This window comes from Sinocyclocheilus rhinocerous, unplaced genomic scaffold, assembly GCF_001515625.1.
Source record: "Sinocyclocheilus rhinocerous isolate Xijiao unplaced genomic scaffold, SAMN03320098_v1.1 scaffold662, whole genome shotgun sequence".
Classification (NCBI taxonomy): domain Eukaryota; kingdom Metazoa; phylum Chordata; class Actinopteri; order Cypriniformes; family Cyprinidae; genus Sinocyclocheilus; species Sinocyclocheilus rhinocerous.
Window position 1 is genome coordinate 12,727 of NW_015639782.1, and position 27,942 is coordinate 40,668.

A 27,942-nucleotide genomic window follows, 5' to 3' on the forward strand; every position below is an offset into this window, starting at 1 on the left:
ACCATGCATGCAAAGGGGACAATATTGGTCTAAATAATTACATCATGAAGGCCTTACCTTCATGGACTTTACTCCTTTATCTCAATCCTATATAAAGGCCAGTGAAGATCGTGCCAATGTTACATCGACACATTTAAAGTTGGATTTTTTTATGGATATATTAATAATCTGATGGCAACTTATCTAAAATGTTACAGAGGTCATGGTCATTCATGTGAACTACCAGTGCAAACTGATCTGTTTGCACTATAATGCACAAATTCAGTAGAATGAGACAGAGAACAAAAAAATAAAACCATTTTCCCCAGCTAATGGAGCACATGTATGTTACTTCTTGGATATCCCAGTGAAATAAACGGCATGCTATTTATTAGGGGTCCTGATCTCCCGGTCCAGGTCTGTCTTGCTCGAATGACTGGCTAACGGTAACATTGTTCTGCATATTTTTACATTTATCAGGTAAAATGCATACACTTTACTCCTGCTATCAAACACTCGATCTCAGTCCTGTGTTAAGGCAGATGAAGATTGAAAATTTTAAAGTCTGAATTTTTAAAGATATTAGAATCTGATGTTAACTTATCTAAAATGTTATATGCATGAGGTCACATGCATTTGTATAAACTATTATTTCGATCCTAAATCGTCTTTGTCCTACATGAAGAAAAATAAAAGGCCTGAAAGTAGAATTTAGTGTAAACATAAGGTTTATTGCAATGTGCATTTTGCATCCATAAATTGTTAAAAAAAAAAAAAAAATACCAGGGACACAATGAAGCAACAATACCCATGTTTCAAAAAGACTGCTGTCAAAAAACTTCTCCCTGTGAAAAGTTCCACATGGTCCTGTTGGCTTGTAAGTATTAGGCAAGTCTTTGGTAGTTAGAAAACACAGTTAATCTGAAAACATGTGGCCCTCTTCAGACACCGTCGTGCCTGTTAGTTGGTTGGCATAGAAGGTCAACATATCAACAGAACATTTGCAGCAACAATATCCACCCCTCACCTCCGTCCGTTTCAGGACATTTCGCTTTACATCAGTTGCTAATTTACAGAACTATGCAAATGTATACAGATCTTCATTCCCACAATAAGAAAAAAAAAAATCACTTTTACACATTTACACAAGTTGATTTTTGTTCCGTTTCAAAACACAAACAAGCAATAATCCCCATAAGCAGCAGGCCCCATCTGCAGAGATACAAGCGATGCTATACAAATCATATGGCAGGAGTCACCGCTGTGGACGAGAGGACCAGTGCTCCGTACAGGTCCGTCTAGAACATCCTTAACTACAGGAGCTAAGAAATGCCCACAGTACTAGGGATCAGTGACATGGAGGGCATGAATGCGAGTCCTGTATAGCTTGCGTCAGGTGGGGCTGTGGGGGCATCTCATAGGGACGTACATTTCCTTGGCTTGACTTGGATAGGCCGAAGATGCGCTCTCGGCCAGCTCCATCAGGCAAACCTCTCTCCGTCTCTTCATGAGAGGGACCAAGGGAAAGTAAGGCTGGGCCCCCTTCCTAGCAAGGGGCACATCAGTCCCGTTGTACAGTAACCTCAGTCGGACGTCTACATCACTCTCTCTTTTCCGCGTTAGTCCAAAGAGATTGTCAGATATTACTGATCTAGGCCACTTGTACGTCGTAAAGCTTTCATTTCAGGTCAGGTTTTCATCTGTACAGCCAGCTTCATCTTGAAGTTGCATATCTGGAGGTCCATTTCAGGTGAGAGCTGTGGCTCTGCCCGCCCCATGGCAGAGCCACTTATACAGCAGATCCCGTGCTGTTGTACTGGTGCTCGCCATCCTCGGAGGACCCCAGCTCCTGAGGGTCCAGGGGGAGGCTGGAGTCTGAGGGCAGACGTGACTGAAACTTCTCCAGCTGCTCTGGGCTCGCCAGGTTCTTCAGCAGGCTGTTCTCACGCTCCAACTTGTTGTTCTTCTCCGCCAGTTCCTTGATCTGCTCTTTCAAGATCTCAACTTCCTCCCTGACTGCATACATTAAGTGATTCTTTACAAGATCCTATGAGAAAAGAACAGGGAATTGAGTTTTCATGATCGCACCAAAACATCTGACTATTAAGTACAATGCAACTGATCTATTTGCACTGTAATGCATGAATTGAGTAGAATGAGGCTCAGAACATAAATTCTATTTTCCCAGCTAATCAAGCATGTATTTTACTCCTTGGACAGCCCAATGATATAAACTACATGCTATTTATTAGGGGTCCTGATCTCACCATCAGGGTCTGTTTTGCAATATTAACCAGCTAACTGTACATTATATTCTACTTTTTAAAATGTGAATCAAGTTAATTATTCAAATTGGCTCTGGATTAACAAATATTTACATCTATTGCAAGCCTCCTACTGTAAGAGAGCAATCTTAATACATTAATTATGGATCTGCACTTTAATTTACAGTTACATATTAATATTTAGTTTAAAAAATAATCAGTAGTACTAATTAGTACTAAATGGTTACAGAGTTTACAAGGAGGATTAAATGGGTTAAAACAAATAATTTTACTAAAAAGAGAATAATCATTAAAAATAAATGCATGTTTTTCTTTATTTTAGTTAAATTTATCAATATCCTAATCTATAGCCAAGTTATTCAAATGTGGCTTGGGTTTAACAAATGTTTATATCTAAGACAGAGCTGTCTGAATACATTAATAAATAACTGTTTAAAGAATATTTGTACCAAATATGGTAGTTGTAGATCTGATTTTGTCACCTATGTAGTAATATTTAATACATATTTTAGTAAATAAAACATTACGACCTTTGGTAAAACATTTTGAATACAGATGTTACTAGGGGGGTAAAACAAAGACCTGTTTTAAACAAAGTTGCATGGATTGTTGTATGGTGACCTTTGACTTTTACTGCAATGAAGGTAGATGCAGCAGCTCTAGAGCGTGCCACAGCTCTGGTTACAACCTACACAGAAACTAGATACTTTCCGCTGTACTCCTACAGTCATGAGCTCATTCTAGTAGGCAAAGACACTAGAAATATATCCTTGAAAGGGACTTTGCTAGTAGGGATCTGATCGTGGTGTTAAAAGAACTTACCATTGCTTGTTCGATCTTGTTGTCAATTGCCACAACGCTTGCGCCAGAGGCACTGCAAAAGACAAAGAAACCAGGTATTAGAAGGCAGTCCATGCGCTGCAGTAGTAAACAAGCTCTGTTGAAGCGCAGTGAACGAAGCGAAGTAAGATTTCTGTCCGAGATGCAATCCCTATCGACTGTCAAAAAAAACATTCTATAATCCCATAAAATCGGCCTACCTGTTGTCTAGTTTGACCGACACTACATCCCCTCCTAGGAAGGATGAGAAGAAGGAGATGGAGAAATTGTGCAGCTGATAGACTGCGAGCTCCATTGGCGTTTTGAACATCTCCGTGCTCGTGTTGAGGACAAGACCCGTCTGAATAATACTTCTCGCCACGTTTGCGACTTGTTTGAACAACGTGCTAAGATCCTGGTTGTTTGTGCTTTCGTTGCTCTTGCGATGTGCACAGAGAAGCCGGGCGCTACGAGTGAACTAGGAGCGGTTTCAAAGAAACACTGTCGGCTAGTGATGCTATTTCTGCCGCAGCGGGGCTTTTATAGTCGCCGCGGTGACTGCGTATGACGCATGCATATATTATTCAAATGAGGCTTGTGGCATAGATTTTCTTTCTGCCCCCTCACTGAACTCGCTCAAAGAACACACAGCATGAAGCAGCAGCAAGCCGCAGGACAACCCATCAAAACACATCAACACAAACAAGACACGCCATTAACAAGTGGCCGTTACTTGTTGCAGCATTATGTTTTGATAATTGATACGTTTTGCTGAGTTATGACAAGCCTCGCGAAATAGATAGTCCACGAGAATGCATTTGCCTTGCCCGGGTAACACTGTCACTGAGGAACAACATGTTCCTATAAACCTCAGTATTGTGTTGCATGGTAATATCAGCAACTGAACAGTTTATTAGAGTAAATTTACAGAGTTGGTCTTTCGGTCTATGCCTGCAGGTCTTCGGCAGTTGACAGCTCTGACACAAGACGGTTTGGGAATTGGATGGGAAATGAGTTTAACAATAGAACTTTCTCACAGTACTTTCCACAGTGTCTAACTTCAGGCTTTAGTGCCTCTAGTGGGCAAACTGTGTGTAACAGACATAAACACATGCTCAACCAAACACTTTCTGAAGGTTGGGATCACTTTTAGATATGAGTCAATAAACTGGTGTTTGCACGCTTACTCGGAATGTAAACAAACTATGTTTCATTGTCCCTTAGTTCAGTTTTTAACGTGAAAGCTCATACCAAAAGCATGACAACAGCAATTATGTCCTTAACAAGTACATTTTACAATGTTCCAATGATATAACAATGTATTTAGACATAGAAAGCACACCATAAAATAAATAATACAATTTAGAATCCTGCTAAAATCAACTTTGTGAATAGGGGAAAAAAAGGTGCATCATGAGACAAATTTTTCAGTGACTTGAGCAGACTGAGTCTGATGGGAGGTTTCCTGTAGTAACACTTCTAACTCACTTTAAATTATATAAACTTAAAAAAAGGTAAAATGTTAGTTAATCAGATTCATAGCATATGACTAAGATCACTTTTAGATATGAGTCAATAAACTGGTGTTTGCACACTTTGCTTACTCGGAATGTAAACAAACTATGTTTCATTGTCCCTTAGTTCAGTTTTTAACGCGAAAGCTCATACCAAAAGCATGACAACAGCAATTATGTCCTTAACAAGTACATTTTACAATGTTCCAATGATATAACAATGTATTTAGACATAGAAAGCACACCATAAAATAAATAATACAATTTAGAATCCTGCTAAAATCAACTTTGTGAATAGGGGAAAAAAAGGTGCATCATGAGACAAATTTTTCAGTGACTTGAGCAGACTGAGTCTGATGGGAGGTTTCCTGTAGTAACACTTCTAACTCACTTTAAATTATATAAACTTAAAAAAAGGTAAAATGTTAGTTAATCAGATTCATAGCATATGACTAATTAAATTCATAATTATTATGAAGAAGTATAAGCAAAACTGGAGTCTCAGATTTGTTCTCTATCCCTTTTTCTTTCTCTTGTTAATATTGTTGCATATTATTGGTAAATATAAGGATGGGATGTGCTAGCAACATTACACAATGTTTCTGCAATGCTATGAAAATGCATTTATTATGGTATCACAAAATGACATCTTAAGCACATTGTCAACTCTTTACAACAGTTTACAATCTATCGTCTATCTTTTCTGAGTGGAGCAAAAATGTGTCTAGATCCCAATGAAGCCCTTTGAAAGGTGACGGCTCAAAGTTGATCCTCCTAATGAGATTTCACAGAAAAGCACAAATTAGTGACCGTAGTGCTGTCACTTTCCATTTCATGCAGAGTTAGCAATGCTGCCAGATTAGCATTTCATAGGGAAGCTCCAGAAGGAAGTTAACGTCTTCTCGTTTGACAGATTCTGAACTCCTGGTGAGCCGTAGTCAGGATAATTGGCAAGCGCTTGTACAGTTTGTACTGTATGAAATGATAATCATACCTCAGATGAAGGGGGAAAGATCATGAAGTGCCCTCTTAATTTAAAGAGTTATGTATGATGCTGAAGGTCTGCAGGTAATTAAGTGTCAACAGAACCTTCCTGTTCTGCAGATCAATTCAAATTCAGTTAGAGGATATGTTGTAAATTCCCCTCAACTACAGGCCTTCCAAGCAAATGGAAGAAACAAGCGGAGTTATGTGTATAACTATCTTTATCGGACACTTCGTTAACTTCTTTGACACTTTAAAAATAAATACGTACAAAAGACATACACAACACTTCTAAAAATACGCAAATCACAATCCCAAAAGTAATCACATAATGATTCCTGATACTATGCTGTGGCCACCTATCACCTATCATACCTTAGACCATCAATATCAATATCCCATGGGATAACTCAGTGCTTGGGAGAGCAAAAAAAAGGTAAATATAAAAGAAAGAAACCCCAAAACACAACTTAAATTCAAACAAAAATCTCAAAATACACTCATTCCAACCAAATCTGTGAATTATACCAAATAAATAACCCACACACAAAAGAAACAACCCAACCTCCAAAAGGAAAAATATGTTTATATTTACAATAAATAAACTCCCTCCCAGCAGATAATAACCCTTGTTGATTATAAGGGAATTGACAACAGCTAGTCAAAGACTACGATAGTCACTCACGGTATTCAAAGCGCAATCAAAATAAGCTACAAACGAATACAATTCAATAAACAAACAAAATAATTAATACAATACCAACTAATCCCAACACACACACACAACCACGCGACTGTTGAATCACGATGGTGGTAGCGTACAACTTAAACACACACACACATGTGCACTTAAGGGAAGCCCATGGATCTCTCCGTAGCCCAGCACCAGGATACCCTCTGACGAATCGCCACACAGCAGCAAAACAGCAACGGACAGATTTCTGCAGCACAATTGACTGGTAATAATGGAGAACGATCCATCAATACTGCATGGATCACGCCAAAGATCTGCTGATATGGTTGAACACCCTCAGCCCCACGCACAAAATTAGGAAATTTCAGCCTTGTCCCGATCCACACCGATTAATATGAGCTCGATGCTTAACGCAAGAGGAAAACTGCAGCCTGCCTACCACGACAGAGAGGAAAACGGAAGCAAAGAGACGTCCCACCAAATAGGGATTACCCCATTACATGCAGATTTAGTGTAAGGTAATAGTATTCATTTTAGTGACAAAAGCAGGACAACCAGCCTCTCAAACATAGAGAAAACTGCATACATTACATTCCAGTGGAACAAGGATGTAATGTACTTAGAACTTGTTTGGGATTGGATAAATAAAGCATTAATAATGGAATAATGGAATAATGCATTGTTGTGATGCAGCGAGATGAGCAAACAGATGCTTCATTCAGCTGCCACTCCAAAAAAAAAAAAAACCTGCCCATCACAGTAAACACAGATGTGCCATGGTACAGTATGTCTCCATCTGTCACCATGGCCAGGGTGGAGATGTCCCAGCCTCGCTCCGATAAACAAATCCTTTACACTGCTACTACACAGTTTAAAACAAGGTTTGAAACTTTAAGACCGGACTTAGTGTATATATTACGTTCAATACAGAAACGCTAATTATTTACACTTGAACCCCTTATGCAACAAAACTTCATTTACTAAAAACCCACAAAAAAGTTTTCAAAACACACCTAGCCATACTTGCCAAACTTGGTTAGTCTTTGCATACGTAGGGACACACCAATCATTACTACAAAGGAATGTGTGGAATGACACATTTTCAGTCCGTCAAGTTTGCATTCTGTGAATAGCTGCTGCTTATGAAGTCAAAAAAATGAATCTAGTTTACTTGGGAGGACAGCTAGAGAGAGAGAGCCTCACCAAACTGATGAATCGATTGTGTAAATAACACCATCTACAGTGTAAACTCTTGACTTTTTGTCATGCGAAATGAAAAAAAAAACAAGTTATGCAAGATGTGCATAACCCATCTGTAATTACTTTCTAACATGATCCACAGCAGATGATGAACGCTGTCAAGCACTTCGCTGACTGAAACGTAACGATTTTTGCACCTTGTAGAGCAAGACGTGCAGTATTAGCTAGTTTGAATGGTTAGACGAGACTAGCTTTCCTTGCTCACGTTCACACCGTTACAATTAATCCGTCAGCTGTCAGTAGTAATGATACACTCACACGACTCCAACATTCTTACACTTACCGCCTGCCCATCTTCTTAAATAGACTAGGTGAGTATAAAGGTGGCAAACTCATGGCTGTTGCTCTATGAGAAAGTCACTTAACTGCAGATGCAGCCCGAGATGCAACTTTGTGACTCCAGCAGTGTGGATGCAGTAAAAATGTCTCATTCTCTGAGCTGGATGGGAGGGAGGTGGACATACAATGATATTGTGTCTTTTTTCCCCCCTCTGTTCTCTGTCTGACTGTTCTCAGGAGACAAATACCCAGAATTTCTGTTTTGCACTTGGCAAGTTTGATTAGTGACTCTCATTGCGACATGATTGAGAGCAAAATAATCAGAGGATGATAAATTATTAAAGTCAACAAAATGACAATGCTATACAAATGAAGTCTCACTGTTGCAATCTGGAATTTCCAAGAATATCTCAGATGACGTTAAATTTCCATCTAGAATTTTCCATGTCCATTTATGGTATGTGTTTTTACAGTTTAAGTTCCCTTTTGTTGGAAGTGAAAAGACATGTCTCAACTTTTATGTATATAGCGTGCTTATTTCTCATCAGACAGCTTTGTTTTGTGTGTCTGAAAGGACTCATGCATGACTGCAAAAAAAAGCAGTTATGCTGTACGTGCAGCGTATGGCTGGGTGTTTGTTTGCCTACATAAAACATGTTGGTACAGGAGAAGTGGATGATATATGTTATGTAAAACGAGATTAGGCATCCATTACTTTAATTCGCTGGATACAGTAAATTGTCTAATTGCCTGAGTCAAGAGCACATGAATAATTCTTACAGACGTAATTCAGGTCAGCCTGTGGGCAAAGAAGGCGTTTGCTTGTTGGAATCTATAAGCTAAATAATGTTCATGTTCCAGAAGTAAAACCTTCCTTTTGAACATGACGTGCAAATGTGTATTTTTTTTATGCTTGTTTTTCCCTCCTTAGGATGGCTTCCCATGTATAGTACTTTCACAGGAACCCTTGACTTGACCTACTTGAGTGTGAATACTGCGAGTGCCAGGTCCTGCCCTGAACAGCCAATAGGATGGGAATTTAGGCCAGATAGATACAGAACATTTGTAGGACTTTAAGCACTCCGAAGTTTGGGGTTGGTAAGATCTTTTTTTTTTTAAGAAGTCTACTTTTGCTCACCAAGGCTGCATTTAATTGAAAAAAAAAATACAGTACAAAAAAGTAAAATAAGTAAAATAACTTTTCTGTATAATATTTTAATATTCTAAGTAGTAATATACTTCAGTCTTCAGTGTCACATGATCCTTCAGAAATCATTGAGGTTTGCTGCTCAAGAAATATTTCTTATTATTATCAGTGTTAAAAACAGTTTTACTGCTTAATATTTTCCCCCAAGATTCTTTGATGAGTAAAAGTTAAAAAGAAGAGAATTTATTTAAAATAGAAACCGTTTGTAGCATTATGAATGTCTTTACTGACACTTTTAAAATTGAACGAATCCTTGCTGTATAAAAGCACATATTTCTTTAAAAAAAATAATAATCATCTTAAATGATCTAAATAATATTGACCCCAAACTTTTGATTGGTATAGCATAGGTTTGATTGTACTGTAGTCCTGTGCAATGCTCATGAATGCACGCTCCTATTGACATGGGATGATATGAGGTGCAAAACAAGTTATTATATCACTCATGCACTCAGTTTCGTGCATTGGCTGACTGAGAAATTATGAATGGTCAGAATGTCAATGGCACTATTATACTACTATTATAGCGCATGGAGGAGCTGCTTACATAAGACTGAACAGTTATAAAAGCCCCTTTACTCATACAGCAAGTATTATCAGGTGTTTGTACCTTTTCGGCCCAGGTGTGTCACATATCCGACCCTCTTTGTTGCTTTGTTATCTGTCTAGACAAGACTCAGTGTGGACGCAGTGCCTATGGGTTATATTAACATCTCTGTGGTTACTCAGTTTCCAACGGGCCTCATGGAAATTCTGCACAGTCTCCACTTAAGGCCCAGTTTGTTCATGACAGAAAGCCTGAGTCTGTAATACATTGAGTCAGCCACTTGAGGCTGTTGCGGACATTCACAGCCCCTATTCCTGCTGGATATTTACACCCGCTTGAGTTCTGTCTTTACCCACTAAAGAGAATCTACTGCCATCTCCTGTTATATGGGCTTATACAGGTTTTTATGTATCTATTTTCCGATTCACAAAGAACAATTCTGGGATCATCCTGAATTGCTAAAATAAAATAAAATACTGTTTGAGAATTTGGGCTTAGTAATAATTTTTTTTCTTGTGATGCAAAGCTGAATTTTCAGCATCATTACTCCAGTTTTCAGTGTCACATGATGCTTCAAAAATCATTCTGATATGCTGATTTTCATATTTATTTGTTGATAGGAGCAATTAAATATTATGTAACGTATCTCATTCAGATACAAACATGTTTTGACTCTATTGAATGCACATTGCAGTCTTATTACTGCGCATGCAAAATGTTATGGAAATTATTACTGTTCCATGTCTCCATTTTCAAATTACGTAACCAATTAAATCAATCTGACTAATGCATGTAAAGTGCATGTTAAAGTTTGAAATGCAGGAGTAACACATGAAGTAGGGAAGAGAGAAAGGTTCATTTATATCAGTCTTTCTCTAAATGGAAGTGTCGATGATTTTAACACTTTAACTGGTGTTAAAGGTAAAGTCACTAAATGGAATTCCTAAAATCCTGAACACTCCCCCATCTTTCGTTGATCAGTCAAACAGATAGTCCTGCCCTAAAGTCATGCCATTGAATAAACCAGTGATTTTGTGTCGGCCTGGGGTGCATTTCCCATACAACAAGGTAACTCGCTGTTTAACTACCATAGTATGGTGCATCGCTGGAGGAACAAACTGGCTAGTCACAACTGTTTCCAAAAAATGCTTCTTGGCGTAAATCTACGAATATTATTGTCTTGGCAATAAACTAGGTAGAAGAGAGTATAGCACTGACTGACATAACGTTCAAGAAGATTGTGTCCTTTTCAGAAAATGTGCACCAAGATGTGAGCTTAAAGGGGTCATATGATGCGATTTCAAGTTTTCCTTTCTCTTTGGAATGTTACAACGTGTTTGAGAGAGGCGGGGCATAAAGGACCTACAAAAATGTACAGTATTTGAAAAATAATGTGTTTTTTGAACATTAAAGCATGTCAACATATTCTGTTACACCAAATACACAAAATAATGATCTTTAAAATGGCATCATATGACCCCTTTAAATCAAAGTAATGGAGTCCAGTGGGAGAACCTACGCTCCAACAAAAATTGGCAAGGAAGATATAATTTAAAATTACTTTTCAACAAGGATGCATTAAATTGATAAATCAGCATATTCAAATATTTTTGAAGGATCATATGACACTGAAGACTAGAGTAATGATGCTGAAAATTTAGCTTTGCATCGTATTAATTAATTACATTTTAAAATATATTAAAATAAAAAAATAGTTCAAGTTGTACTAATATTTCACACTATTGCTGTTTTTACTGAGTATAAGAGACTTTCAAAAACATTACCAACCCCAAACTTTTGAATGGTATGTACATGAATCAATAAATAATAATATTATACTGTAAACTAAGCATTATTTGTTGGTAAAGCTCTTGAGATTTAGGAGGCGAGAGCTGTAGAAAGTGTCATTTATGGTCACTTAAGGCTGCAACTCAACTTTTGCCCCGATTTTCCCACAATTTACAGTTTGGATAAGTCAATGCTAGTTGCCAAAAGTCAGAGCCAGTCTGCAGATTTGAGTTGACAGATTCCACACAAAATTGGGTAGTGTATGATGGTCACAGACTCCGATTTTTTTGCTTCAGACTATGAATCTATCCAGTCGGAGGATATCAAACATGTCTGATATTTTCAGCCGATTTTAGAACACACATTGTTTTCATTTATCAAGTGTCTCCTAGCAACAAGGTGCATGTTTCGGCATGAGATTGGAACGACTCTAAAGTCGACTAGTGTGTGATCCTCAGTCGTGTAGTGCATGATAGCCAGTTTTCCTCTGTGACTATTTACAAAGTCAGTAAGTGTATGATGTCTAGCATTTTAAAATCTGTTCAGATTTTAAAAGTGGTGTAGTGTATTCCAGCCTTTATAGTCTGAAGGTGGTCTGACGTGAGCCACAGAGACAGTGACTTCCCTGCCTGCAAAGTGGCAGCAATACAAGCAAAGCCCCAGTGTTCTGGCCTCAGAAGATAAGTGGACATGCCAGGAGGAGGCTGGAGCATAAGGCATCTGATGTCAGAGCGCGGTCATTACATCCGCTTTAACGTAGATCAGCTGGCATCAACACAATGAGCCTGGCAACGGGCCTCCTGCTAAATCTATTCATTAGTGCATCTGAAACTGAAAACAAAACGTGTGTATGTGTGTGGAGCTCTACTAATTTATTTTATCAGGTACGCTTCAATGTCTGTTGGCTAGGGAAGTGCCTGTTTGTATTCTCTGCGACCAATGAGGCTTGAAAATGAAAGTAAATCCATTTAAAACATAATTGCGTTCATTTGTGCAATAAAAGGGCATCATCCAAAGCGTCTGTATTCATTAAATGAATACTGAGAACAATCATTCTTTATTTACTTTCTTGCATTGTATAATCTGCACTGAAAGAATCTGTCCATATGAAGTTGTCATCGGATGGTTTCCAAAGACAACACAGGCAAGATGCCTTTGACACAATTGAACCATAAACCTTAAGGCAAACACCGATGTCTAAATAACTAAGGAGCAGGAGCAAAGGTCAAGAAATTGTGTTATCTCGCATGCATGTTGACATCACAGCACACAATAACGGCACATTCAAAGATATACACAAACAGACAAGAGTAATCCACACAAAATCATCTCACTCTCAGTCGATATCAGACCGGATGAGATCCATGTGTTGGCTGAAGTCTGAATAAAGCTGGCAGCCTGGCAGGGAAGATTTACAGCACCTGGGCCGCCTCAAACTCACAGCCCCAAACTCATTCCTCTGTCTTCATCATGAATGGATCCTAGCTAAGAAAGGAATTTCCCAGAAATATGGCAACCATGTACACCCTGAGCCATAACCGCCATCTGCGCCTGAGTACAGGTGTTTGTGCACTTATTTACCATTATGTACAGGTATGTGCATTCAAGCAATTACCTCTGCAGAATGAAAATGTGTTATCTTGAGGCTTTGTGCATTCTTAATCTCCTCCACACAAAGGGATTAAATCGTTTAAAGGTATGAACTGAAAGATGATACATGTGCAGGTAGAAGAGGCGGTGACGTAAAAGCTCTGATCAAAGTCAACCAACCGGACAGAAATGCGTAGGTCAACTGAACGCTACAGAGATGTGTTTATCTGATGTTCATGCTTTTTTACACGTAGGCAGCGTTTGAGCCAATTAGCTGTCAGCATATCTCCAGAACAATCTAGAAGCATAGTCAGACTTGAGAAAGTTGTCCAAAAAATGGTGATGCGCTGGCATGCAGCCACTTTGCAGAAACACGTGATGTTCAGAGCAGTCAGGGGAGGTGGACACCATACACAACATGATACGAGGCTTTTCTGAACTCCAGTGAGGTCTCAGATGATCTTAGGTTATCTAACGTACATCGTTAGGAATGAATTATGCAAACCAGGTCATGTCGCTCGCACACCCACCAATTAGTGCTGAATGCATTTTGCATGGTGGAATTTCTGATCTTGCATCTAGCAGACCAACACAATCTGCTGTACTTTACTGTGACTGTACAGCACTGGTGGAGGCAACTGAATTGACTCTTTAAAATGCAGATACTGTGCTTGACTAAACTGAATTGTTTAAAGATTGTAAAAGAGTTATTGACTAACACTCTGATTTTTGCACTGAAATACTCTGTGCAATCATGGCACAACTGTTCATTTCCTCCATAATGTGCCAATAGTGCGTGTTGAAAGATCGTTTCTGTGTGCAACAGTTTGACTCTACCCTGCAAACTCCAAATACTGAGATTGAAACAGATCAATGCCATCAAGAATGTCTTTCGAGACATTGTTTGCAGTTCTTAGTCACTGTAAAAACAAGGCAGTTAATTGAAAGCCTATTTCAATCTAATGCAAACACAAAAGGCAAGGCAAGTTTAGTGTATTTGCACACAAAGAGTTTTACTTTCTCTTTCTCTTAGTCACTGTCCTGATTATTTCATTTAATTAAAAATGATTAGATAGTATTAGATATTATAAAAAAATGACTGGATTAGATCCAATATACAGTATGGCAGAACGCTAAAGATCAGATGCAGTGAAGGATGTCCTGTTCATATGTCACTATACTATCGAAGCTTTCCATGTTTACAGAAACTGATATCTCTGTATGGCCCTTATTCGTATTTAAAATACCACTTTCTTTTGTTATTTTCAGATATGCAGGCACACAGACATGGTTTTACATAACAGTGAACAGAGTCAACTGCCACACCCAGAGTAATGCAGAAGTGCAGAAGGCCGTTTTAAAACAGCAGCTGAATCTAAATTTGTTCTGTTTTGAGGTATTTTTAAAGGTATTACCACATAATGTAGTTTAACATTCAAATTTGTTTTTTCCTCAGTGCGTACTCAACACAAAATAAGATACATGCCATGTTTCTAGTGTTATTGTGGACGATTCATCCAAGCAAGGTATTAAAAAAAGAGTCCTTGTAATCAATTACAATGGAATAACTGCTGCTTCTCTGAGGCAACTTTCCTTTTCTTTCGACAACACTTAGTTACAAAGCCTCTAGAGGGACATGGTGATGGAAAAAATATGAGATGGAGGAAAAATGATAATGAAATGTTTTTGCGTTCACTCACAAAACTTGCGTTCCCCTGAGAAACTTTGCATTTGCTTGCAAAACTTTTGCGTTCGCTTGAAAAACCTTTGGGTTCTTTATTCTATTGCGTTCCCCAGAGAAGCTTGCTCACAAAAGCATTTAAATACAGTTGTTCCTCCTACCTCATATTATATCCATCACCATTTTCTCGAGGGACTGAATGCGAAGTTTCTGAGGGAGTGAAAGCAAAAGCATTGAAATATATATATCTCTTCTGTTTCATTTTTCACTATCAATATTTCCCTTTAGGGGCTCCATACTTACTCCATGTGGGCTATTAGATAATTTAGGCATTCCCAAAGAAGAAAAAAAAAGTCCCACCCCTTTTTCCTCATTGAATATTCCGTTTCACTTGGGAATCTGAGAGATTTCTGTCACTCCAGTGACAGTCTACACAACTACAACTTTGAGGCTTCAAAAAGTTCATAAAAAGATTGTAAAACTAATCCATATGAATTGAGCGGTTTAGTCCAAATTTTCTGAAGACACTCGATCACTTTAAATGAAGATCAGATTTAATTTAGGCTTTTATTCACATATTTACATTACTTCATAGGTTCTTACAGAAGCTCAAACGTACTGCGTAAAACAAGAGAATGAACCTCATTAGTTCTCACACATCCAGCAAGCATGCTTGAGCTTCTGTTTGCCATAACTGATGTGTGCATTGATTAATGTTTATATGTAATTCAATATATAAAGCATTTGAGTCTCTTCAGAAAATTTGGACTAAACCACTCAATTCATATGGATTAGTTTTACGATCTCTTTATGACCTATGGGAATCATCAGTGGTAGTTGCATAGACTGTCAATGGAGGGACAGAAATCTCTCAGATTTTATAAAAAAATATCTTCATTTGTTTTCCGAAGATGAACAAAAGTCTTACGGGTTTGGAACGTCACGAGGGTGAGTAAATTATGACAGAATTATAATTTTTGGGTGAACTATCCCAATAACATTTTCATGGTGTGATTTGGTAATCGTCTCGCAACGCGCACAATGACAGCCCAACCATGGGACAAAAACACATCTGGAGAGCTCAAGGACTGGAATTACAGCTGTAAAATGACAAAGGCAGAACCTCAGCTCAAACAACAGACTGCAATATAGCTGTCATTTCAGAAATATGCTTCAACACCTTCAGTTGCCTTAAAAGCATTTCTTTATGTTCGGAGTTGCACAATCTATGCCAGATCGTGAAGGTCAAGTACTTCAGCAATTGTCTACATACTAAGCTCATCCCGTCTGCGCTTTTGCTTATGCCCCTCCCTGCTCCGTGCTTTGCATGTCTGCAAATGTTTGCCTGTTGTCTGGCTCAGGTGCTATTTCTGGCGTGAGCGAATGTTTGTTGTGACACTGACGGTACCTTGCAGGGTTATAACAAGATGAATCACTTCTACCTGGATACCTTCACCCTGTTGTTTATGAGCCACTTTGACCAGTGTGCCATTCTCCATTGCTAAACAGAACTCTCTTCACTGTCCTCACGACACATGCATCATACTGTGGGGGAGCCTCTAAAGCCAGGCTCACTTCAAACGGCCCTGTGACATAAACATGGTCATCAGCAGTTTCTCAGAAACTCTGCCCAAATAAACAGACCACAGGAAGAGACTTTACATGACCCTCAAATGAGGACAACAAGGAAGCCGGTGTACATGGGTCCTATTATTAGACACTCTGTGATAGACACTGGCATTGAAGTTGTGGTTTTTGCAGTACAAGACCCTGGCTACTCTTTTTGCTCTCATGAAAACAAAGTGGATGAGTCCAACAAAATGAAGCAACTAAATGTGTTATCCTGCAGGTTTTCACGTTCGGAGCCAACTTGAAATGGAAACGGAACTTTTTCCAATTTGAAATTTGAAATTTACTTTTTATAATAAACATTCCTAGTCCTGTTGTGAAAGATTCATTGGTGCAAGTCATTCTAAGAATTTTTTTTTTGTTTGTTTTTTTGCAAATATAATAACTTAGTCTGTTAAACAATGGCAAAAACATTGTTTTTCTTTAGTTTTTTTTTTCATGCACTGGTCACTTTTAAGGTTTTGGACTATTTTGCTTACATAACATGTCTTCTTTCAGACTAGTGGAAAGAAGTCACCTAAAATATAAATTTAAATCAAATAAAATACATACATTTTCTCAAAATCTTCTCAAAGTTAGTAGCACTTGCATACACCAAACGTTTATTTTGTTTTATTCCTGTATTCTGAAGGATTCATTTTATTTCTAAAAACAGTTTTTTGTTTTTTTGTGACAGTGTTTTCTGATTTATGAAGTGTTGATAAGAGATTCCAAATTAATTTCTGTAAAAACCTATAACTCCAATAATTAATTTTGAACCTGTTTTTGTCCAATATTTAGATTTCTGTTCTGGGAACACATGCATTTAATTGGATGTTTAATAAGATAATACTTCATTTCAATATTTAAACGTAATATTACGGAAAAGTTGTAATACAAAACAACAGTCTTAATGTACTGTGATAAATTAATTATTATTATTAAAAAAAAATTTGTATTAGGGATGGCACAATTCTACTGTGTAATACTATTTTTTAAAGATCGTATCAAATAAAAGTTGTTATTCTACAGTTGTTCCAAACTAAATATCTTGTTTTGCTTGGAAATGTCACTTTAAGGAAGTAAAATGAGTTAAAAATGGGCAAAGTGTTCTTTATTTTGCTTTAGTTGTTGTTACTACTATTCTTTGAGAGCTGATATTGTGATTAATCCTAAAGAGTTTTCCGTGGTTTGAAGTGTGGGTGGCACAAATAAAGTACTCTTCTGATTCGTGCGGTTATATCATTTGTCACGTGATGTAATCTCACATATAGTTTATCCGGGGGATGTCCTGTGTCTCTTTAAGATCTGGATGACTGAGTGTGAGAGAGAAAGACAGAAGCAAAGAGCGAGGGAGACGGAGAGCGCACACAGAAACAGGGAAATAAAAAATGAGGAAGAGAAAGAGGTGGGGTGGGAGGGCTTTCACAGCTGTTGTTGTGCTGTGTTTCCTCTGATAGTGGACTTGGCTGTACTCCCAGTTCTTTAGGAAAAAGATTCAAAACACAATTACCTTCGATGCCTTTTTATGAAAGACAAGGTGGAAGTATGCAAAGCAACACTCATTCTGGATTTCCACCAATATATATATTTTTTTCTCTCAAATTTATATGCATATCTTTTACATTTGTCACCAAAGTGAAATTTTAAGAAATCAGTATATCAGAATGATTTCTGAAGGATGATGTGACACTGAAGACTGAAGTAATGACAGATTCAGCTTTACCAGGAATAAATTACAATTTAAAAATATTTTAAAATAGAGCATTAGTGTACAAATAGGTGAGAATCTCCGAATTACTGTTAGAAAATAGATACAAGCCCACCTCAAATCAATTTCTGGATGCAATTCAGTTACAAGATGACCAAATTAGCCCACAAAACAGTAGATCATTTTGTTGATTGACTAAGAAGGGCATAAGCCTTCTAATGACCTTGGTGTTGAGAAGACCAGCACTATACAGTACTTGCTGAGATCCAGGAAATCAAAAACAGGAACCTTTCGAACCATACATATATTTATATATAGTACTGTACAGCTATATGGAGTAACATACATTAGCTCAGTGTGGCGCTTACATCACCATATTTGATGCTCATATTTTTAGAAAACCAGAGAGCATGGGGTTATGTCACATAAGTCAAAGGCACTCAAATTCACTCTGCATTTTTTATTAGACAGTATTCTTCGCTGTAACCAGAATTGTTTGTCAGTTTCAAAAGCTTAGGCCATATGAACATAAACTGAAACCACTGCTATCATAAATGCTACTTCTTAAGCTTAAATCACGCTTTAAAAAAATAAATATAAAAAAACTAAAGCTGCATGTTCTTGGAAAAGAAAGGAAAAAAGGCAAAGTCTATTGAAAAGCTGATTGGCTCTTTCATTCCTGCTGTTGCCATATTGAGGTTTTATGATTTCCCCATTCATTTTTGTACAAGAGGTCCATCTCCTCATCCTGTTCTGTCTCTGGATAAGTATGTTAGTCTATGAAGACTAAATCATTCTTTGCTGTTATTGGACATCAGAGCTGCCCTTTTCTTTAACAAATGACACATCATGAATTGCAGGCCCTGGGAGATTGCAAATTTGGACCACAGCTCTTTAGTTGAAGTCCAACAAGAACCCATTTGCCCCTTTGGACAAGGCTAAGAGCAACATGTTTCACATTCCAGATCCCAGTGTCTTTGATTTCTTGGCAGAGCTTCGTAAGTTACATTAGCCTGTCCCAGAGTTCACTGTTCTGTTTACTCATTTGTCTATTTGCTTTTGCTTGCATGACCAACCCCATCATGATGATCCATGACATATCAGTGGAAAGAATGCTACCGCAAACGTGGTAAATGACAGTGGTAATTAGCACAACACAAGACGCAGAAGTGCAAAATAAACTACACGCTAACACTAGCCATGCATGTTTAACATGGAAGATACTGTAAACAATGGCTTACAAAGTGCGTCTTGTCGACACGTTTGATTCCGTGCCATATTTTATCTTCTCTGACTTCAAGGGATAGTTCACCTGAAAGTGAAATAAATGATTTTCTTTGAAGAATATCTTTGCAACGCTACTACATTTAATGAAGATAAATAAGGAATTGGGCTGTCCAGCTTCAAAATGACCAAAAATATCCTCAAAAAATTAAATTAAATTAAATTAAATTAAATTAAATATTAAATTGAATTAAACTAAATTAAATTAAAAGTGGCTGATAAATGTGATACAAATTATTCAGACCAGTTTTGTGAAATTACCAATTCAGAAGACATTTGTTACTTTTATAATAAACACTAATTAACAGAGGGCTATGGATGTTTTCAATTAATAAAGTCTTACATTTCGGTCTATTCCTCTCATAAAACTATCAAAAGACTTGATATAGAGCATAACTCATATTAAGCAATTTTACTAATCTTTTACGCAAACTTTCAAAAAAAGCTAAAGAGTAATTAAAATCACCTATCCTTGCTATTGCTGGATTGCGCAACCACATCCAGTTTACAAGAAACCCAAGACTGAACTTGGTTATCATTTATTACAGTGACTGTTGGAGTCAATAAGAAAAGACAGAGCGGTCTACTGGCATGGGCATGTTACGGAAGGATACTTGGCAAAAGAGGTTTACAAAGGCTTTCCTGGAGGCCCGACCTTTTCCGATAAAAGGAGAGGATGGTTTCTTAAGAACTACTTTTGGTTATTAAAGCAAACAAGTCGATTCAACTGAATAAAGGCAGAGTGATGAATCGGTGTTGTTGAAGTGACGGCAACAAACCTTAAACCTACGTAAATAAAGCTCGTAAGTATCTGTTTAGGTTTAGCAGTGTCTAACAATTAGTCAACATCCCTTCGCTTAAGCACTCTGCGTTTATGGGAAGACACAGTGCCTTTCCTTCATCAAGCTTGACATTTATAATGAATTACGTGCTTATGGAATCAAATGCTTTGGGGTTGTTCAAACAAAACCGCTCCATGTATGTTATAAGTTCATGTAGGTGGCATCCATACCATATTCACAGTCCTGATTGAGTACATCAAGATGAACTCAGTTCTATTCATTTTTGAACACTGTGTATAATATGCATTTGACAAGCTTTGTATATTGACTCAAAGTTCCCAACATTATACTTTGGCAACCTTATGCACCACAAAACAATCTAAGCTTTTACTGCTTTTTTTTTTTACTGGAAATTGTTCGCCGCGTGTATAGCCACACGCACACATATTTTACTGCAACCTGCTGTACACATGCTCAACACACCAGTGCAAAGACGACTCGCTGGTTTGTAACATGTGACTGGTGAATACTGGACAAAGTCCATTAGAGCTATGATCTCCTGGATGCGACACAACAGCAGAAGCTTTACGCAGAGTTGCAGCAAAGCAGGATGAGCTGTAATTGTAGGCTGATTCATTCACTCTATAGGTGTTTCGGAGGACACCATGTTCCAGACCAGTCAAGACAAAACCATGATGACCCATAGCGTGTCATGGTTAATCTTACAGACTAGCATAATGGAAAAACATAGAGGTTTCCATAGAACAGTAGAACAGTACAGTGTTCATTTTATGTTCCTTCATAAAAACCCATATTGCAAAAGATAATGTTGATGAATAGGTTTATAGTGCATTTCAACATGTTTTCTGCTTAGTTCAGCTCACTATGTGTGGAAAAAAATAGACTCAGCACCGAAACTCTACTTGCACCTTTTGTTACGTTCCTGATACAGTATGCAGAACTGCTCTGCTAGGGCGGACAGTGTGAATACTATAATCTGTTAATATGGGTGCTAAAATAATTACACGGTGCTTTGCGTGCGGTGTGAGAAAGGCCTAAGTCATGCACAGATTCGGCTCGGCCCACATGGGCTCCCAGGCACTGATATAACAAGGGCAAACACTGCAGAGGGCAGACTACTGTTGACAGCTTCGGTCATTATCTCAATGGACATCATTAGCAGGGTGTGAGCAGATAAGACAATAAAGGCCAAGCACTTTTCACAGGACTCACCTCTGTATCATCATATAAACAACTCCTGCTGATGCTTTCCATGTCATTCCATTCTCATAAACAAAGGCAAAACAAAATCACTGGGAAATATTAATAAATGTCTCTTCATTTTTCATAAACGCACAGTTTAATATAATATAATATAATTAGGACTGTCAGTTTAACATGTTAATTTAATTAATTAGTTGTGGAAAAATAACATGATTAAAATATTTTACGGCAGTTAGCGCACCCGCCCCCAGATCTGTACGTCATCTTACATTTCATTCAGTTGACTGTTGACAAACATCATGAAGGGTATCAGCTGTGTAGTCCATAAATGCAGTTATGTGCCCCTAAAAATCAAGATATTGGGCCAAATGCCGCTGTATGAGTTTTTGTCTCATATTTATATCATACGATAAGCGATATCACACGAGTGCTTTTTTTGTCCCGAATAGCACGAGTGCAAATGTGATTTTATTCAACAGTTCAGTAAATAAGAAGTTAATATTGTGCTATATTGCTTTTTTTTGTCCCGAATAGCACGAGTGCAAATGTGATTTTATTCAACAGTTCAGTAAATAAGAAGTTAATATTGTGCTATATTTTAAACACAAAATTGTCTGTTTTTGCTCAGTTTGGCTGACATTAACATTACCTATTAAAGTCAAAGCAGAACTGTCGTGCGTCTTCAAGCAACACACAGTAGGCTTGTTCGAGATGCATCGGCGCTGCGCAGACCGATCGGCGTATGACATCAAAGGACCGCAAGACCGATTCAAAAGCTTTAAGAGTCGTCTGCTCTCTAATCGCACTCGCGGTACTTTGATGTCATACGCCGATCGGTCTGCGCAGCGCCGATGCATCTCGAACAAGCCTAATTTCTGAATGAATCCGCGTTTTGAACGAATCCTGTGAACCAATGATTCAATGGCCCATTCATAAAAAGAGACATTTACTTAATTCCTGAACTAATCAGCTGTTTGAACAAATCGAATGAATGAATGAATGAATGACTCAATGACTTACTCATGAAGACATTTACCGCCACCTACTGGTTTCTTATTTAGAGTAGAATTTCATTAAAAAAGTAGGTCTTATTTACATATTAATAAAAAAATTTATATTCATAAAAAAAATTATTAAAGGGATAGTTCACCCAAAAATTTTAAATAAAAAAAAGAAGAAAAAAACTACTTAAAGCTACTTTTTGTAATATCTATTGTAATGCTTTTCTCATGTAACACAATAATGGATTTAAATGATCTTTTGTGGGTAATTTCTCAGCAAATTTAATGTGCGATTAATTAGATTAATTAATCGCCACACTGTGTAATTAATTAGATAAAAACATTTTAATAGATTTTAATAGAACAGAATTGGACTACTAATATGACTGTTGATGTATGTACACGACTTTAAGCATACTTTTCAAAAGTGCTATTTGTTTATTTATTTGTAAATGAGAAAATATTGAGTGTATCTTTAAAATAAAGGCAAAAGGACTAGGGATTGTTTGTTCTTTCTACGAAATTACACAAGGGTTGAAAGCACTGGAAGTGGTGAAAGTTATTTCTCTCCAAGACCAGCAGAGATTTTTGAGGTCATGAAAACAAATGCCTTGGATGAAATCAAACTCTGGCCGCAGATCTTTTCAGAGTTTGTGCGATCATCTATGTTCAGCCAATGAATGTCATTTTTTCACATTCAATACTAAGCTGTACAATAGAATAACTGTCCTTTCACTTTTGACTGCAGCGAAGGTGTTGTGTATAGTATATTCAATTAAAATGGCCTTGGGGAAAAAAAGGGTACAGTCCCTAATGTCTGCGATCAAAATGCTATTAAATCTGCCTTGGCAGCCACTTCAGCATGATCAGACCTCACTTTTGCCCTGAGGTAAACACAGCTGAAGCCATCCAAAATAGTGTTTTATCAAGTCAACAAACCATGAACCTGTGAGGCTGTTTCACAAGCTACCATGGCAGTTTTATTTCACAAGCAAATGGTCTGACCTCTCTTCTAATACTTTGGTCATACATTTTTGTTGAAGGCCTGCAGAGTCAACAACATTTACCCCGCAGCAGACACCTTGAACACTGGCTTTAAAGGGACAGTTCACCCAAAACATAACAGTTATGTCATCATTTACTTACTCTTGTGTCATCCAAAACCTGGTACACAAAAGATGGTGCACCGCCGTTCAAGGTTTGTGTTTGGTAAAAGTCTCTCATATGCTTATTTATTTGATCAAAAATACAGTAAAAACGGTAATATTGTGAAATATAGTTTTTTTTTCTCGACATAATAAATTAAGTCGTGATCATGAAAACAAAATATTATTATGCTGAAAACCGTTTTTGTAGAAACTGCAATACACTTTTTTTTAAATAATTTTTTTTTTAAACAATCTAACGTTTCGACTGTCACTTATGATAAATTCAACGTGTCCTTGCTAAATAAAAGTAGGCATATTAATTAAAATAAATACATTTTAAAGTATTTCCAGTCTTCTGAAGTTATACAATAGGTTTGTGTGACGAACAGACTCCAATTAAAGACATTATTCACTGAAAAATCCATCTTAGCTCTCCTTCATGCTTGTGAGAGAAATAACGGTGTATGATTCGTGCATGAATTATTATTTTGAGTGAGTTCCTAGTTAACAGCTCACAGGAGAGGAAGACAAAATAATAATAAAATAATATATACGTTTTATTATATAGCCTCAGAAGACTTGCAATACAGCATATGAGTCAAATGAGCTACTTTTATGATACTTTTGCATTCGTTTTGATGCTTGAAAGCCTTCATTGTTATCGCATTGAAAAGAGCAACATGTACATTCTTCAAAATGTTTCCTTTTGTGTTTGAAAGAAGAAATAAAGTCCTTTTGGTGGTGATATGCTGATATGATATGCTGGTGGTGATATTTTGGTAGTGACATGCATTCCTTTTCTTCACCTATCATTTACAAATGCCACCAATTACTAATACAGTAAGCTTTTTATACAATATTATAAGACTCCCTTTTCATTGCTGAATGAACCCCACCTTTGTTTCCATTTTAAAATGACATCACATGATTGTCAGTGACATTATTTGGTCCCTTTTAGATTATATAACAGCACAATGTCTCTTTATTAGCCTGTCTTAACATTTAGTCCATCGTTCCAGGTCACGAACTCTGAGGCACTCCAGTGCCCTCAATAAGTATGTTTGTGTTATGGCTATAGCATGGCCGCTCTGGATCAGTGAACGCCAGTGCTGGGTGGGCTTGCAGACAGTGCCTGTCACTACCCTGAACCCTGCTTCTGGGAACAGGAGCACCTTATACCAGACAACAAAGCCTGGGCTGGCCCCCAGTCTCTGGCTCACTGTCAACTCTCCACCGGCCCAGTCACAACGATGCAGCTATTCAGTCAGCCAATTAAATGGCTATTATACACCTCTGTGCGTGTTTGTCTGACTATGGCAAGTAAATTACTGAACAAGCCTCTGCCATGAAGACAATTGACCTGTTAAGCCACTGTGAAACTTGATCCACCTGTTGCATCTTATTACAACACCCCATCTACTGTCTGCAAGTCATTTATTACAAACAGCTTGTGTTGAGGGTAGCGCTCGCTACATTGAGAAGCACGTGTGAACTCATAATCAGAATCATCAATGCAAATGACTTGTTTTCACAGCACGAGCTCAGTGAAGGTTTAATTTTCAGACCAGCTGCATGACTGAATGCATCGCGTGTGTTACATCAAAAGGTCGCATCTCACTTAAATAATTAGCGGAGACATTATCAATTCATTAGGCTTTATGTGTATGATTGACAAAATTGATGGCACATGATCTAAGGCAGACGGAATGTGTGTAGGCTACTGCTATTCACTATGTCTGTGCTGGTCTAAAGCAGCATTAAAGTGCCCCTATTATGCCATTTTTACGGTTCCTAATATTGTTTTGTCAGTCTCCTACAACAGGACATGCATGAAAGGTCACAAAACGCTTTCGTTTTTTCAAAATATGCAATTAATATCACCTCATTTTCCAGAGATTCTCAAACGATTCATTCGAAGCGGTTCAAAGATTCAGTCTCTCTAAACCCCTCCTTTCAGTGAGCCTGCTCTGCTCTGATTGGTCAGATGGCCTAGTCTGTTGTGATTGGTCTACGGCGTACAGCACGTGTCGGAAACGATACGCCTGTTTCAATAGTTCTGTATTTTGAACGCTCTCTAGAAAATTTAAATATCTATTATTTATCATACTTACAGGTTGTGATTCAGTGGAGCAGCTGGTCCAAATAAACAGGATACTGATCCATCTTTCAACAGCAAGCGTTTTGAGAATCCTGCATTGAACTCCCCGAGATTAGAGAAGCAGTCGTCAGTAGAATTATGTGTTTGTGGGCGGGGTCAAGTTGTTCGCGGCCAGCCAACGCAGAACATAGGCGCGCATTATGCAAATGTGTTACCCTGTGACGTGTAGCCGTCACGGAAGTGGGATTCAAATTACTAACGATTCTTTATTTTGGGAGACAATAACTTTATTTATCGTGCACTTTACAACTTTGCTGATCGTTTACATTCACATACAGCTACATTACACACTGCATGAAAGGCAATATTGGAAATGGCATAATAGGGGCACTTTATTGATTCTTTTGAAATATAGCAAGAGCCATAAGCAACATCACACAAGATACAGTGCTGTTTGGGGGTTACAAATCACAACTGTGTGGATATTCAGACCAAAGGCACAATTTTTGTGTCCTTTTATTGAAAAAAATTATATGACCGCACATTGAAAGCTCTAGAAAGTTTATTAATAATACAGTTCAGTGCTTTTTGACTAGTCGGGTGTTTACCAGGCATAGTTTTCTTCTTCTTTTTTCCGCACCTGAGCCCAATTAGTGATTTGGATGTGCACACCTACCCTGTATTTTTTTTTTCTTTTGTCCCTTTTGCGTTCATACAGTTAATCACACACCATTAATACTGAGTAATAACCATTAGATTACAAAGTAGAAAGGAAATTACAATAATTTACGCCTCACAAGGGCAACAGTTAATTTTAGCATTTTTTTCTAAAATGAGACATGCTCGCTGATGTATGCAGCTCGACAAATGTAACCTCCAAAATCAATTACAGCCAATTGTAGTGCCGTTCCTGAATGAATCAGTGTTTTTGAACAAATTGGTTAAGTGAATTATTCAATCATAAAGAGAATACATTTTGTTTCTGAATGAATTAATCAGTTAAGTGAATGATGAATCATTCCTCAATAAATTAATTGCTGCATTTGGAATACTATTTACTATTTTCTATTTACTTGCTAATAATTTTCTTTCTATGTCAAGAATTCAGCAAATGTGTTTAAATGGATCAGTTTATTGAATGGGTCAGTGACTCCTGTCACTTGTACTGTTTTTGTCGTCCAGTCTATAAAGACTGTGTCTGTTTCCCAATTAGCGAGGTCGAAATATAAATTTAATGCAGGATCTAGAAAAAAATCTGATCGTGATTAAACCAGAAAAATGCAAAATAAACGAACAAAAAACTATTTTTAAAGCTTGCGCTCTGAAACATTAAATCACTTAGTAGGGTTAATGTATCGACATAGAACTCTTTTTTGATGAGTGGTAGAATGTTTTAGGCGTGTTAGAGGTTTTGGGTTCTAATCCTCCCTCACATATTTATTTTTCCTTTTTAAAATCAAAGATGTTCATCACTGATCGTATATCAAGAGCAGCATGTATCGTGCATGCTGCGTGTTACTAATATTAATTATATCGCTCTGCGTTATCGTCCTGGTAAGAAATATTGTTCCAACCACTAAAGATAGATTCACAAATAACCTGCCAGATTTGTCTCAACTGCTCTGTGTCCCATACATGCACATGAACTAGACGAAATGACAAGCAATATGGGCACTATCTTCTCGAATACATTAGAAGCTGTTGCGCCCGTCAAATTAAAAAAGTTTTGAGAAAAACATACTGCGCCATGGTACAACAGTAAGAAGCAAACTCGTAATATTGAGCGCAAATGGAGAAAAACTAACTTGGAAGTTTTTAGAATTGCGTGGAAAAACAGTATGTCGAGCTATAGACAGGCTCTAAAACCTGCAGTGCTGTTGGACTGTATATCAGCACTAACTAAAAGTTATGTCACAGCATTGCAGTCTGTGGTTAATTTTTAACATTGTCGCTGATTGATCCAAATCTGATCCAATCAGCATTTACAGTTTTGCTGTTCTTTTGAAACAGAAGTCTTATTGAAGTGTTCCTGCTTCTGTTGACACAGCTGGGAGTGGTAAGCGTGTCTTCAGATTGTAGTGTAATGTACGTATAACTGATCTTCTTTGTAGTGATGATCATGTCAAATAAATATGCCTGTGAGGCCACAGAGAGCCAGGGATGGATGGGAATAATGCTCAGAGGTTCCAGGCCTGGGGTTTCTCAAAGCCTTGATTTCTTCATGCTTATAGTGCAGAATTAGCCTGACGTTCTCAAAACAACTCTGAAAGGAAGACCACTCAGCCAAAACCACCTAAACCCTCATGACCCCTGGACTTTTATGTAACAGTCTGCTGCGGGTCCTTTTCCAGAAAATGTCCTGCAGAATTTAGGAGGATCTCTCGCAAAATAGTTGCATCTTTTGATACGTTTTTGTCCTCTGCTGTAGACTTGGCAGTATACAGAGGTTCATTGTTAGT

At 37.7% G+C, this 27,942-nt stretch overlaps 1 protein-coding gene across 1 annotated transcript in view; it reads right to left on the reverse strand.

Moving 5' to 3' along the window:
* Positions 1-689: 689 nt before the first annotated feature.
* Positions 690-27,942, reverse strand: part of LOC107751917 (uncharacterized) — a 31,979-nt gene continuing 4,726 nt past the window's right edge. Inside the window, exons 2-3 of the mRNA XM_016567690.1 lie at positions 3,087-3,138; positions 690-2,026 (exon numbers count right to left, since the gene is read on the reverse strand). Of these exons, the coding sequence (XP_016423176.1) occupies positions 1,769-2,026; positions 3,087-3,138 (310 nt within the window). The 3' untranslated portion in view covers positions 690-1,768. The remainder of the gene's footprint in view (positions 2,027-3,086; positions 3,139-27,942) is intronic.